The sequence below is a fragment of the Marasmius oreades genome, chromosome 2 (assembly GCF_018924745.1).
Source record: "Marasmius oreades isolate 03SP1 chromosome 2, whole genome shotgun sequence".
Lineage (NCBI taxonomy): Eukaryota > Fungi > Basidiomycota > Agaricomycetes > Agaricales > Marasmiaceae > Marasmius > Marasmius oreades.
Genome location: NC_057324.1, coordinates 1,368,400 through 1,381,218, shown reverse-complemented (window position 1 = coordinate 1,381,218; position 12,819 = coordinate 1,368,400). Strand labels below are relative to the sequence as shown.

The window sequence follows — 12,819 nt, the reverse complement described above, 5'->3', positions numbered from 1 at the left end:
TCTGAGAAGATTTTTGATGGGAATGAGGAAACGAGGCACTGATTTTCGGGCGCTCATAATTCGTGTTTACACCGATCGGAATCAAGTTTTACGTCTACTAATCCCAAAGAAAATAATATATGCCAGATAAGCATACATTAGGCCGTCACCAGCTTTGAGTACAGAGTTTGCACACTTCTTTCACCTACATCCGACTTCCCCAGAACGTCGCACTTGCGCGAGTTGCCTCTTTCTCCTCCTTGACAATCTTGGAGAATTCCTGGTTTCATTATTGAGTTCTGAATAAGACCAAAAAGATCGAAACAAAGCTTACCTTGAACAACGGGTTCGATGCAGACCCGACGAGTTCGAAAGACAGAGATTCAGCTGTCGACACCTAAATTCATCCGAACTCAGGGATAAATACACTCGGAATTGGAAGTTACAGAAAAACCAAATTCACCTGAACGTTGAATTGGCTCCTCATTGTCTGAAGCGCTATAGGAACCTCGAATGCGTTCGCACTTGAGACACAGTCGGCTAAGACGACCAACTACACATAGAAAAAAAAACCATCAGCTTATTCGATACGATCTGAGAAGAAAGCCACTTACATGCAAGGGTTTCATTCTATTTCTGTTAATCATGGGAAGATGAGTGGGAGGAGATTCAACCTGTGGGCGTGGTCAGTTTGCAGTGGACGAATGGAACGAGAATATGAATGAACCTGTCCTGTAGGCGGAGCGAAAGCGGCGGGTGCTGGGGACGTGGGGAACAGTAATCGGAGGTCGCGTAAAGTCTGGAGGATGCATATATGGGACTGCGAGATAAAGGTTCGATATTAAACATACCCGAGGATGCAGGATACGCGACACTAACTCACCTCAATCCCAACAAGAACAACTCTATCGATATCATCTGTAATATGCTCCATGACTTCAGGAATACACATCGAGAACAGTGACTTGTCTAGAGAAGTACCGTCGTCAATGATAGTAAGAAATCATCGGCACTGAGAGCTCATCCGCACCCGTTGGCCCATGATGAAGATTCGCTAGCGACAAAGATGATTTGCAAAAGCGATCATGAACCAAGTGCACTGAACAAACGCACCAGATGCCAATGCATCCAACCCCGGCTTAAGTTCAGGCTCGACAGGGCCGAGAGCACGCGTATATTGCGTTGTGGAAACCGTCGGGATTGAGAGGAGCTGGAGTTCAGCACGACAAACTTCAGTTCAAAATTCGTCCGTAAATCCCCTCCAATCTTACCTTCGCAACTTTCAAAACCTTGTTGACCCCTTGAACAACATGTTCGTAACCGTGGATGTGGGGTTTGAACGAGCCTTGCAGGTCGCAGAGAAGTAGAAGAGATTTTGTGAGATTCGCGGACATGTCAGTTCGTTTATGCTACTCAAAGTTGGAAAACTGATCAAGTCCGGGTATTCAGGAACAGAAAGGTAGAAATTGACGGGTACTCGGGTGGTGGATGGTGATGATCAGACGATCAACTGTGAGAACGCACCCACCGATATTCCAGAAACGAAACTTATATTGCATAGAAGGCATAATTTATGGTCAACATACTGGGATAATTTGGTTAAGTTGTAAGTCCAATAGCCAGATTAAGTGCTTTGGCGGAAGAATGTAGCACCCTTTTGAGTCCATTGAACCGGGGTTTACTGATTCATAGCAAATAGCCAATAAAAAATATGGACGACTTCGTAGTACATCAAGGCATCTAGCCTGCAAAAGAAATGGACATGCAAATGGATAGAAACGCACACAATCTTGATACGTGGCGAACGGGTAAGAAAGGGAAGGGAAAAATAAAACACACAGAAACTGTAAGCCCATAGCGAACGAAAAAGAAAAATGGGTTTGAAAGAAAGAATCAAGCAAATAGACTGAATGCGTAGAAATGTACAAGTTGAAGTAAAACGTTGCAAAAAAATTGTCCAGGAGTACAAATGTAGGAAATACAGGGACTCAGCTTTTCACCTCGAAAATTAGAGAGACACACCACTCGGACTACATCTTCCACATACACCACTGCCTGCACCAGAATTTTGAGTCTTTAACTGAGTTCTCAATTTCGCTAACTGGGCCTCCTTCGACACATACTTCTTCTCAACACTCTGAACGTTTGTGCACTTGTCTTTTTGTGGGGTTTCGATAGACCAAAGAGATGTGATAGGGATAGATGGCATGAAGGACGAGAGAGACTTGAACGACGTTAAGGTTGGCGGAGAAAATGAAAAGGAGGACGCTCGCGGTGTAGCAGGAGCTTCCTCTTCATCATTCAGTACGGGATTGAACAGGATATCGTCGGCTTCTGCAGAGGATGATCTGGAAATTTGATGTCATTCTCAGCCAAAATATAAAACAAAGATTGACTCACGTACACTTGTTGCCAGTGAACGTTACACCCGTCTGCTTCTTTGGTTGCCTGATGAAAGTTGCCCCATGTCCAATAGGAAATCCGTCTGCTTTACGCGAAGGGGAGGTCGGTCTCTTCGAGGGTGACGGTTGAGGAATCAGCGAAGGTGACATGACACCCCCTCGTTTTGTGGGCGGGGTAATGAACGCATTAAACGATGATGGTGATGTAGAGCGAAATCCACTTGGACTGGCTCGGCTGCCAAACGTGTCAGAAGGAGAGGAAGACAACCTTGGAAGTCGAGATGGCGACGGGGACCTTGATAGCACCGAAGCAGAAGTGGGTGGAGTCGCGGAGGATAAGGTCGAAGTGCTCGACGAAAGAGAAGAAGCGGATGAGAAACTGGAAGAGGTACTGACGCTCCGAACGAGACTAGGAGGAGTCACTTGAATAGAAGGGAACTTGAAAGAGGAAGAGCGGGGAATAGGGATAGAGCTAGCTTTCACTGGTGTCAGCTTTGGGGAAGCATACGTCGTATGGACAGTCGATGTAGATTCGGTGGTTGACCAACAAGTATTGGAAGACTTTGTCGACGTTGTCGCTGAAGACGACGGGGCAATAACACGGAAAGTAAGCTCCTCTTCCGTTTCTTCCTCCTCCTCCTCGTCCGAATAGTCAGGTTCATTGAACACCAAAATAGGAACCGGAATTGATGCAGTCCGGCTTACAGGAGGCGGCGTCGCTAACACGGGTTCAGAGGGGACAACCTCAGAAAGGATCTCCCTCATACAAGCTTCCTCCCTAGATTCCTTATGCTCAGTACCTTCTGGCCCAGGCCCAGAGTAAAATGAAGACGGGGAATCTTCTTCGTCTCGAGGAGGCGTAAAAGTAATCTTGATCCCCCCGATTTCTATTTCCTCGCCCATCTCCATCTCCATCATTTCATCCTCCTTCTCCTCAATCTCGACTTCATGTTCCTCTTCATCCTCTTCAACAACGACATCCAAGGATGTGGTTGCCGATGGGCCAGAGAGTACAGATGATGAGACGGGAACCTCAACGCCAACACCCCTCAGTTCAAATGGAAACGCCTCGTCGTCTTCCTCTTCCTCGAAACTCTCATCATCTATTCCCAAGCCGAGGCTGAGCCCAAGACCAGAAGACCGTAAACCAGAAGTGAAGGCATCCTTCCTCTCGTAGTCGTAAGGTTCATCTAGTGTGGTCAGTGAAGTGGAGGGCGACGAGGCACTGCTCGAGGAATCGTCAAAGCATCCGAAGAAGCGATCAACTTCGTCGTCCTCGGTAGCGGGCGTTATTGTAGCCGTGGAAGAGGGCGCGTCTGCTTTGGGGAACGTCCAGGGTGTGCTCAAACTTCTGGCTGCCCTATGTCCACGCCTGTTCCCAGTTGGCTGGGAAGGAGTGACTGGGGAGTCCATAGGCTTGGAAGGGAACTTCCACCCAGCCTGTAGTCCACTGGAAGGAGGTGTAGGGAGTGGTTGTTGTGCCGCAATCTGTGCGTGAGGAGTAAAAGGAGGCGCAACCTTCCGTGCAGGTGCGAAATCCTCTGTATCGTCATCCGAGAACGTCGAGACAGACTCCTCTAGATCAAGAGGATCCTCATCCTCATATCCAGCGAGACCATCTTCCTGATCTTCGTCCTCCCCTTCTTCGTCGGCTTCATCCGCCTCAGTATCATTTTCACCCGAGTCCTCAAAGGCGTCCATGGGAACATCTCCCTCATCGTCGACTTCGGAGGAAGGTAAAGAGTAAGTAGTGCGAGAAGCATGTGAGACAGAAGTCGAGGCTAAGACACGTGGACTATTTCTGGCCAGCAAAAGCTCTTCTTGAAGTCTGCGGATTTCCTCGTCTCTTTCCTGCTGTACTTGTTCTATTTGTTGCTTCAATGCCGCACACTCTTCCTCCACATCCTTTAGCCGGTTCTCTCTGTCTTCAAGCTTCTTCAACGTCCGTCCATTCTCCTCTTCCAAGTTCTCAACCTTGGTGAAAAGCTCGTCCTTCTCCTGTCTCTCTGTCTCAACCTGTTTCTCTAATATTTCCTTCTCCTGCGTCATAACACCAACTCGTCCTCTGGCAACCCAGGCTTCCCTCCGTTCACATTCGACTCTCTTGGAGAGAAGACCGATCTAGAAGGTCCTTGTCAAGCTAACCGATAGGATATGCACTTCACTGCTTACCGTCTTTTCGCCCTCCCCAACCCTCTGCCTCCACCCGTCCACATCCCTCTTCAGCTCATCCCTCTCGGCCTTGAGGTCCCTAATCATGTTCAACAGCTCATCGGACACGGCATCCGAGAGCCCCTCATCGGAAAAAGATGTTATATCTGATCCAGTGGACAATGGCCGTGTCTGGATATGAGGAGAAGGAGACAGTGAATCTCTCCTCGACTCCATCTCCCGTTCTCTTCTAACACGAACGCTCAGCGTTCTTTCTAGATCTTGAATTCTTACAAGGAGTGCGTTGTGACTTTTGAAGAGAAAATGCTGCTCAGAAGCACTTAGGGGATGGTTTGCCCAGGACGGGGACGAGCTGTGTTTATCAAGGACATATCCCGAGGATTGAGAGGTGTGGGAGGTATGAGAGGAGTCCCGAAAAAACCCCTCTTGGTCTTCAGACGTTGACGTGGAGACGGAGGAAGAGGTGGAGAACCTTCTTTCACTCCAAGTTGGTGTCTGATCAGGAGTAGGTAATCCGTGTGCATTAGTCGACGATTTATAGCTAATCGAACTCCGTCGAACGGGTTTGTCTTTCTCTTTGTCCTCCGACCAGGCGGAGGCGATAGATGACGTGGAGGAGGCAGCGACGTGAGCATACGATGTGACCACCTCTGGATTGATATGAAGAACGGGTCGTCCCCTAGCTAAAGCTGTATGTGCCTGGGGTCCTGCATTCTCAACAGCGGGGGAGGATGTCAAAGAAAGCACTTTAAGACCTTTGACGGGCGGAGCCGGACTAGGCGAAATTGTGGGGGGTGTAGGAAGGGAGATCGACTCCGGGGTGAGCGAAAGAGGTTTTAGGCTGAGAGGGCGTGGTCGTCTGGCTTCCAGAGGTTGTTGATTAACCTTAACCTTCTCGGCGTAAGTTGGAGACGTCACGGGAGATGGTGAACTGACAGTCCGTGTTCGCACCAGATTCATGAGCGGGGGAGTGTACTTGACTGCATAGGACCTGGCAGGTGAGCGTGGTGGATCTTCTTCTTCCTCCTCCTCCTCTTCAACGAGGGTATGAAGTTGATCTTTTGCCGAAGAAGAGGGTTTGATCTTGAAAGAATCTCGGTGTGAAGAGCCGGCAGGGAATGAAGGCTTGGAAGCTATCAAAGAAAACAAAAACAAAATGAAGTGAATCAGCTTCCGCTGGTAAACGAGTGATACAAACCACTTACGGAACTCAAGTGGCCTATCAACACCAATGCTATCCATCACACTCATGTCCGGGATTTCCACTTTCTGAAAGCCGATGACTGCTTGAGAATTTTTCCCTTCCAAGGCCCACAAGGCCCTTCTTCTGATGGAGTCCTTATCATCGTCAGAACCAGAGCTATACCCATTTGGCGACGACTTTGGTAGGTCGGGTAACTGGAAACCCATGATCTCGGCTGATTCGGTACGTGTACTGACGGAGGAGCGTCGACGATGATGAGAGTTCCTCTTGCCAGAAATGGAACCATTTAGATTGTGCAAGGGTAGACTGGTGGACGACGGTAAAGAGGTATGAGTTGATGAAGTAGAACTTAAAGATGGAGTAGAATGGTGTGTTGGAAGGGACGAGGGGGTCGTAGAGTTGTCGTGAGGCTTGAAAGAAACAACGGATGCATTTCGCGAGTGAGATCTTCTGTGTTGATGTTTCGTCGCATTGGACGAAGTGGTGGTCATAAGCGTAGGGGGAGCTGGTTTTCCTAGTTTAAATGATTGAAACTGGCAAGAAATCTGGTTGTTAGCATCTTTATGATGGACAGAAGGCGGAACAGCCGTAAAGAGTTCGATTTTGTTGGCAGTTTGTTTCTTAGAAACCGAGCGAATCCATCCACCAAGTGGTAGTGAAAACAGCCTATCACTTCCTCCGCAGGATGAACCAACAGCGACTGGAGGAAAGTACTCACTCTACGTGTTGCTTCGATTTCCACTTGTTGATCATACTGAGATTCGTTTTCCATCACAAAAGAAGAAGGAAGGAATAAAAAGAACGAAAGAGCGCTGACGATGCGTGGATTGAATAAATGAAAGGACTGGCCTCAAGATGGTAGAGAGGCCAAACGACGTGGACGACGATGGTGATGGGAGAGCGACTCGAAAACTCAACTCGGCACACACAAACACAAACATACCCGACTTGAGGCAGATCCGGTCTCCGTCCGGAGGTCCGCTTTGCGGTAATGTATTATTATTATTATTAAGAATTTAAATCCTGCTCTTGTACTGTATGTGAAACATCGTACGAAGGCCGTAACCAACGTTTGTTCCGTCCCGTCCAATCGTTCGTCTTCATCATTCCTATCTGCAACCGACCACCCCGGTCGCCGAGCGTAATTTCATTTCAACGTCGATGGTTATCCGGATAAAGAAGCCATTATCCGGAGGGATCGTTTTTATCCGGAACTTAGGCATCTTATAATTATTTACCTATAGCTACCCTAAGGGCTACCGTGTTTGCCAGCGGTCACCACCGTTCGTCCCACCTTCATCCGGAAAACTGGCCCTGAATCAGGTCATTTCAGGCAGCGCGTCACGGGTTGAAAAGCGCGAGAACCCAAACGTCAACGCGTCACGTCATCGTCGGACTCACCTCTTGTACCCGTTACCGTCCGTTCTACTACCACCCCATATCATCATGTTTTCGCGTCGAGCAATTGCTCTCTTCTCTAACAGTACTCGCCCCCATCTCACCCCAAGTCTACACAAACTACCTCCCATCGCTTCCCTTCATTCATCCTCAGCGTCTCGGGCAGACTCCAAACATACCTCAGAATCCTACAACAAGGACGTCGACGTTACACCTCCCGATGATTCCTCAATCCACCGTGTCGATCCAGGTTCAGGAAATGTACAGAAACCCCACGAGCCTCCTGCAGGGAAATATAGCGAAACTGGGGTGGATGCGGCTGAGTTGCAGTATCAGCATGTGAGCAAGTCGCACCCTTATAAAGCCCCTGGACAAGACAGAAGGTATGGCGGAAGGGAAGAAAAGCAAGCAGAATCGAGCAAAGCTGAGGATGGTCCAACTGGAAAAGCGAAGGACGGAATGAAGCCTGAGGGAAGGTGAATTTAAAATCCTGGATACCAAGAAACAAAGTGAGTGGCTTCTCAACTCTCCCACCCCATTCCAAGTTCCTAACACTTCATACAGATAACTGAATGTACCAGTTTTTGCAATTTGGAGGGCATGGGAATAATCAAAATGCATATGACCCGTGTTGTACTCATCTGGCGACTACTCAATAATCTCAATCAATCGTTCTGACACATCGCGACTTGTGAAAACCCCTCAATAATAAAGTTTACCTTACTCCTTGTTATATGCGCGCTGACCCGGACATTCGTTACGTTGAAAGGAGGTCGCCCATATAATCCGTGGAAATTTTTGCTAAACATTCTTGATGTGTCATGTCAAGGGAGAGGATGGAGGCAACTTCTTCGATACTACTTCCCGATGCAAAAGTCCCGAAAAACAGCGTCCAGTACGTCCTCTACGTCGATCAAACCGGAGATCTTGCCCACTGCTTGGGCTGCGTACCTCAGCTCTTCAGCACCGAGAACGACATCGTTTACGTCTAAGTTCAAAGAGCAATGAGACCAGAATATAGACGAATTGTTATTTTCGCTCACCATACTGCAGAAAGGCTTCGATGAATCGTGAGGCTGTCTCCAGATGTGACCGGTGTCGCGCGTGAGTTATCATGGGCATTTGACCTGAGCTTTGGTCGGCTTGGAGATTGAAGCTGATTAGTTCAATGATTGAGTACAAGAAGGTCGAAGAGGGTGATTGGGATGGACTGAACTGTTCTTGCAGGGTGCTTCCAAGACCCTGAAGGAATTTCGAGAGTCCTTCTCCCGTGCTTAGACTGACTGACCAGAACTTTAAGTCAGGTAATCCTTCTGGGAGGCGAAGTCTTGTGTCCAACCTCGTGGTTGGAGAATGAAAGAGGTCTGTTTTATTAAGAAGGAAGCAGGTATTCGTAGTGATCAACGGTAGAACACTCGACGGGATTTGAAGCTGTGTCTGCGAAACGGAGGGTAGGGTTTCGGGTAATGACAACACGCAGAGGGAGATATCCGACTCCTGAACTCTGAAAGTAAAGATTCACTTATCAACGAAAACATAGGATAATAATTTGACATACATTCTTTTGGCCCTTTCGACTCCAATACTCTCCACAACATCCTCCGTTTGCCTTAAGCCAGCTGTATCCGCGACAACGACTGGTAAGCCACCGATATCGAGTGAAACCTCGAGAATATCACGCGTCGTTCCGGGAATCGGGGTGACGATAGCAGCGTCGCGTTGAGCTAGAATGAGGGCAAGTGAGATACAGCTGAGAAGCAGAATATTGGTATCGTACCCAAAAAATTGAGCAAGCTGCTCTTTCCCGCATTCGGAGGCCCAAAGATGGCGAGACGAATACCATTTCGGATGATTTCTCCTCTGCGGTTGTCATTGAGGTATGATTGAATGGTTTCGCTCAACCTCTTCGTTTCTTCCCGTGCTGGTAGGTACAATGATTGGAGCGAGGTGATGCGGATAACGCAAAATACAAAGACAGACCTTGTTCGAACACGCCCTCTTCGAGATCCTCTCCTTCGCCAAAGTCAATGAGAGCTTCCACCATGGCTAGGCAATGAATGATATCCGTCCGAAGTCGCTCAAAACGCTCTCTCAGCTCTCCTCCAGCTGTTCTGAGGGCCACAACTCTCTGGCTCTCAGTCTCCGCATGAATCAAATCTCTAAGCCCTTCAACTTGTGTGAGATCCAACCGCCCACCATCAAACGCACGACGCGTAAATTCGCCCGGCTCTGCAGGTCTACAGAACGGCAGATTCGAGATGGCGTTCAAAACAGCGGCCACAATCGCACGACCAGAATGAATGTGAATTTCCAACACGTCTTCGGTAGTGAATGACTTTGGGCCTTTTCAAGAACCCAATTAGTGAGCAAAAGCTGTTAAACTTTTCCATCACACATACCACGGTTTAAACATACCTCGAAAAAAGACGGCTAGTCCGTCGTCCAGCACTTGTTCAGGACTCTTGGGATGAACGACACGACATCGTTGTAACTTCCAAGGTTCTGGGGGTGGTAATGATGATCCTCTGGAACTTCTGAGCAATGCGTCGCGGACTGCGGATGCGTCTGGACCGGATATTCGGATTACTCCTACTCCAGCTTTTCCAGGAGGGCTTGAAAGTGCGTAAATGGTTCTTCTTTGAGCGTCCGATAATACTGCCGTGTCGTGTTTGGTAAATTTCCAGGAGGAAGAACTACTCCAGAACTTTCCCGAGAACACCGTAGACCGTCTTGGATGAGCATTTTGAACGATGGAGAGTCTTGATGGGATTGTGGCTAGACGTGAAGCATTGCCAGTGAGGATACGGTACATTCAAGGGCTTCAACACCCTGAAGGCGACCAAGGCAGGCGCCCCAATGGCCAGCGCTGCAGCTGCACGTGGTCCTTTCGCGAACAATGACTGTAATTGTTCGGATTCTAACCACTCACCATCGTCAAGCAACTTCCCTCTCTCTGCGACTAGCAAGATCATACCTTCATCGCCTCAGCACACTCGACTTTTCACCTTAATCGAACCGAGCAGCAATCATGGGTCAATCACGTTCGTCTCTAACCCCGCTGCTTCTTTCTCCGTCAATATAATGACCTTCTTCGATCTGCATTCCAGCGTCTCAGTTTATGGAAGATATGGAGCGGCGGTCCAACTGTGTGTTCTAATATACATCTGAACCACGAAAATTTGTCAATTTATTGAACTTTTACGCGTTTTTTCAGTTACACAAGCAGAACTTGAACGACTAAAGAAGAGGTTCATGAAGCTGGATAGGTACGTCTCCCCGTTTTCAATCTGCAAGTACAAGCATCCATCATCCTCGATTCTCTACAGTGATGGATCTGGGACAATAGAACGTGAAGAGTTCCTTCGGATACCGCAAATTGCCACCAATCCCCTAGCCTCGCGAATGATTGCCATTTTTGACGAAGAGTACGTCTAGATCGATTGTTCAACCTGATGTACCAGATCTCAATTAAGCCTCCGTGGTCATCGTATCATTTAGTGGGGGAGGATCGGTTGATTTCCAAGAATTTGTCGGTGGCTTGAGTGCATTCAGTTCAAGAGGAGGCCGGGATGAGAAATTAAAGTGTACGATGAGCTATCAACTTATTCTTCTCGACCTAACACGCGAATAGTCGCATTCAAGGTGTATGACATGGATCGTGACGGCTTCATATCGAACGGCGAGCTTTTCCTGGTATTGAAGATGATGGTGGGCACGAATTTGAAGGTGACTCATCTGCTCTACATTTTTTTCCACTTCTGTCGTCGCTGGAATAAATCATGTCCATTCAGGATCAACAACTGCAGCAAATAGTGGACAAAACGATCATGGAAGCGGATCAGGATGGTGATGGAAAATTGAGCTTTGAAGAATTTTCTACCATGGTCTCGAATACGGTGCGTGAAGTAACACCTACCCTCCTTGGTTCCCTTTTTCGACACAGATTCGCGCAGGACATTGTCAAGCAAATGACTCTAGAGGATTTATTTTGAGGGTATTATCACACGCACACTTGGACAGGGAGGAGGGAAGGGAAGATTTCATTCATGCTACGGTTATGCACCACGCGGAGCCTTGCGTCCTCTATCGATACGATCCTAGGCTTGTTCATCTTTTTTCGTCTACTCCTTATCTGTACATTTGCAATTCCCTCAGGACTCAAGGTCGGACTCTTATCTCACTTTTGTTCAGGATTTGATTCTATTTGGAAAAAAGACGAACAAGACTGCAAACATAAATCATCATTCCGTTCGATCGGGAGACCCAACACATACAGCTTGACAAGTGACAAGTCGTGTGAATCATCTTACTGTCGCAAAATTGAAATACAAAGTGGCGAAGGAATGACAATCTACATAGAACGAACTCTAGCCAGAAAACAGTTCGGACAAGCGACTTGCAGAATAAAGGTAATGTATAGTACGAATGAGGTGAGTGATGCTAAGATAAAGGGGCATAAAAAAGGAGCCAGTTGTAGGGTCGTAAAGATCTATGTAATATACAGGGTTACCACCTGTTCGATCGACGGGGAGAAGGGGAACCGCGGGGATTCCCTGGGGTAAGCCCATCATCCTTCTTCTAGCCTGTACATACATATGTAGCGCGGGGTGGAGATTCGGAGTGACTTAGACCGTTGGAAGGTCCGGTGGAGTCACCAGGAGTCGATCGACGTGGGGCTTTTGAACTTTGCCGCAGGAGGATTATGTAGAACTGAAACCGAGTAGGGAGCAGTTGATTATTGATAGGAATGTCGATGTTACAGATTTCATCAAGATGTAAGGGCATGAAACGGCTGTTGGTATCAATAGCATTTGATTATGCAGCGCCTCTCTCTCACCGCTCTAAGGCGACTGATGTGGTAGCGAACATATTGCGTGTCTCCAGAGAAATGGAAGAACTGTATCCAAACGGCTCGAATCTTTGCTGTTGATTGACAAATGGCGATTGTTGTGAGGGCCTCCCTAATTGCGTGAAGACGGACGACGGTGATGCAGTGGTTTGCATAGCTTGGAGCTGTGCAAGATAGAATGGATCCGTCGAGGTGAAGCTTGAAGTGTCTGAAACAAAAGTGGGGGAAGAGGGCGATAAGGGGATGGCGCTACTGTGCGATCGTGACGTCCTCGACAGAGGTTGAGTTGAAAAGATGGGTGCGCCAGCCGGCGCTGGGGAAGATGGAACAAGTATGTCCTCCACCATTCGTTCATCCTCGACATCATCTAGCTCTCTGGACACATCTTCAGAGTTCCGCCGGTTTACTCGTTGAGCATCTGCTACTCCCCAGCTGAGATTGGTGGAAGGTGTTCGTCCTGTGGGTGTATTGCATGGTTGGGAGAAGGGTTCTCCCGCTGGCTTTTGCGACGAAGACAACTCTGAAGATTGGTTAAAGAATGCCTGGGCTAGTTGTGCCTAGTAAAACGATTCAGAGATAAGGATAAAGCGGGCTAGACAAGGAGAACTAACCTGAAGAACCGCTAGATCCATTGCCTCTTGACCGATATGATTGGAAGAGAAAGAACAGACCAAATCCTCAACGGATATGCTCATGACAGCGGAGGGAATGTGTATTAACGCGAGTGGCGGTACCGTCAAGAGATAGATAATTGAAAACATGAGTCCAAGTCTAAGACAAAGATGCCCGGCCGGAGAAGGTCCGCACGTGGCTAT

At 48.0% G+C, this 12,819-nt stretch overlaps 6 protein-coding genes across 6 annotated transcripts; 2 read left to right on the top strand and 4 right to left on the bottom strand.

Annotated features, from left to right (window-relative positions):
* Nucleotides 1-184: 184 nt before the first annotated feature.
* Nucleotides 185-1,373, bottom strand: E1B28_004004 (uncharacterized protein; the record flags this gene model as incomplete). The annotated part of the gene is made up of 9 exons (XM_043148456.1): nucleotides 185-259; nucleotides 314-376; nucleotides 443-532; nucleotides 594-653; nucleotides 707-799; nucleotides 863-948; nucleotides 1,010-1,033; nucleotides 1,093-1,189; nucleotides 1,251-1,373. The coding sequence occupies 9 exons, from the start codon at nucleotides 1,371-1,373 to the stop codon at nucleotides 185-187; spliced, it is 711 nt and encodes a 236-aa protein (XP_043013055.1).
* A 614-nt stretch (nucleotides 1,374-1,987) lies between these two features.
* E1B28_004003 (uncharacterized protein) lies at nucleotides 1,988-6,529 on the bottom strand (the record flags this gene model as incomplete). The annotated part of the gene is made up of 5 exons (XM_043148455.1): nucleotides 1,988-2,327; nucleotides 2,380-4,502; nucleotides 4,554-5,686; nucleotides 5,759-6,290; nucleotides 6,476-6,529. 5 exons carry the CDS (start codon nucleotides 6,527-6,529, stop codon nucleotides 1,988-1,990), a joined length of 4,182 nt encoding a protein of 1,393 aa, XP_043013054.1.
* A 657-nt stretch (nucleotides 6,530-7,186) lies between these two features.
* E1B28_004002 (uncharacterized protein) lies at nucleotides 7,187-7,906 on the top strand. Its single transcript, XM_043148454.1, has 2 exons — nucleotides 7,187-7,664; nucleotides 7,720-7,906. The coding sequence occupies exon 1, from the start codon at nucleotides 7,204-7,206 to the stop codon at nucleotides 7,633-7,635; it is 432 nt and encodes a 143-aa protein (XP_043013053.1). The 5' UTR covers nucleotides 7,187-7,203; the 3' UTR covers nucleotides 7,636-7,664; nucleotides 7,720-7,906.
* Nucleotides 7,907-7,956: 50 nt separating this feature from the next.
* Nucleotides 7,957-10,007, bottom strand: E1B28_004001 (uncharacterized protein). The gene is made up of 7 exons (XM_043148453.1): nucleotides 9,571-10,007; nucleotides 9,136-9,498; nucleotides 8,933-9,076; nucleotides 8,714-8,879; nucleotides 8,372-8,659; nucleotides 8,199-8,311; nucleotides 7,957-8,143 (listed from the first exon to the last, which is right to left on the bottom strand). Exons 1-7 carry the CDS (start codon nucleotides 9,965-9,967, stop codon nucleotides 8,013-8,015), a joined length of 1,602 nt encoding a protein of 533 aa, XP_043013052.1. The 5' UTR covers nucleotides 9,968-10,007; the 3' UTR covers nucleotides 7,957-8,012.
* Nucleotides 9,832-11,383, top strand: CNB1 (Calcineurin subunit B). Its single transcript, XM_043148452.1, has 8 exons — nucleotides 9,832-10,196; nucleotides 10,263-10,301; nucleotides 10,370-10,421; nucleotides 10,482-10,580; nucleotides 10,654-10,739; nucleotides 10,787-10,881; nucleotides 10,947-11,051; nucleotides 11,109-11,383. Exons 1-8 carry the CDS (start codon nucleotides 10,184-10,186, stop codon nucleotides 11,145-11,147), a joined length of 528 nt encoding a protein of 175 aa, XP_043013051.1. The 5' UTR covers nucleotides 9,832-10,183; the 3' UTR covers nucleotides 11,148-11,383.
* A 605-nt stretch (nucleotides 11,384-11,988) lies between these two features.
* On the bottom strand, nucleotides 11,989-12,765 carry E1B28_003999 (uncharacterized protein; the record flags this gene model as incomplete). Its single annotated transcript, XM_043148451.1, has 2 exons — nucleotides 11,989-12,561; nucleotides 12,616-12,765. 2 exons carry the CDS (start codon nucleotides 12,763-12,765, stop codon nucleotides 11,989-11,991), a joined length of 723 nt encoding a protein of 240 aa, XP_043013050.1.
* Nucleotides 12,766-12,819: the final 54 nt, after the last annotated feature.

What these genes read in the sequence shown, in the direction of transcription:
- E1B28_004002 (XM_043148454.1), top strand. Translation starts at nt 7,204, where the DNA reads ATGTTTTCGCGTCGAGCAATTGCTCTCTTCTCTAACAGTACTCGCCCC.
- CNB1 (XM_043148452.1), top strand. An exon ending in AGGTTCATGAAGCTGGATAG is followed by an intron (nt 10,422 to 10,481) that starts GTACGTCTCCCC and finishes GATTCTCTACAG; the next exon opens with TGATGGATCTGGGACAATAG. An exon ending in CCGGGATGAGAAATTAAAGT is followed by an intron (nt 10,740 to 10,786) that starts GTACGATGAGCT and finishes ACACGCGAATAG; the next exon opens with TCGCATTCAAGGTGTATGAC.
- E1B28_004001 (XM_043148453.1), bottom strand. Translation starts at nt 9,967, where the DNA reads ATGTACCGTATCCTCACTGGCAATGCTTCACGTCTAGCCACAATCCCA. An exon ending in CAGCTTGCTCAATTTTTTGG is followed by an intron (nt 8,880 to 8,932) that starts GTACGATACCAA and finishes CCCTCATTCTAG; the next exon opens with CTCAACGCGACGCTGCTATC. An exon ending in GGAAGCACCCTGCAAGAACA is followed by an intron (nt 8,312 to 8,371) that starts GTTCAGTCCATC and finishes TGAACTAATCAG; the next exon opens with CTTCAATCTCCAAGCCGACC.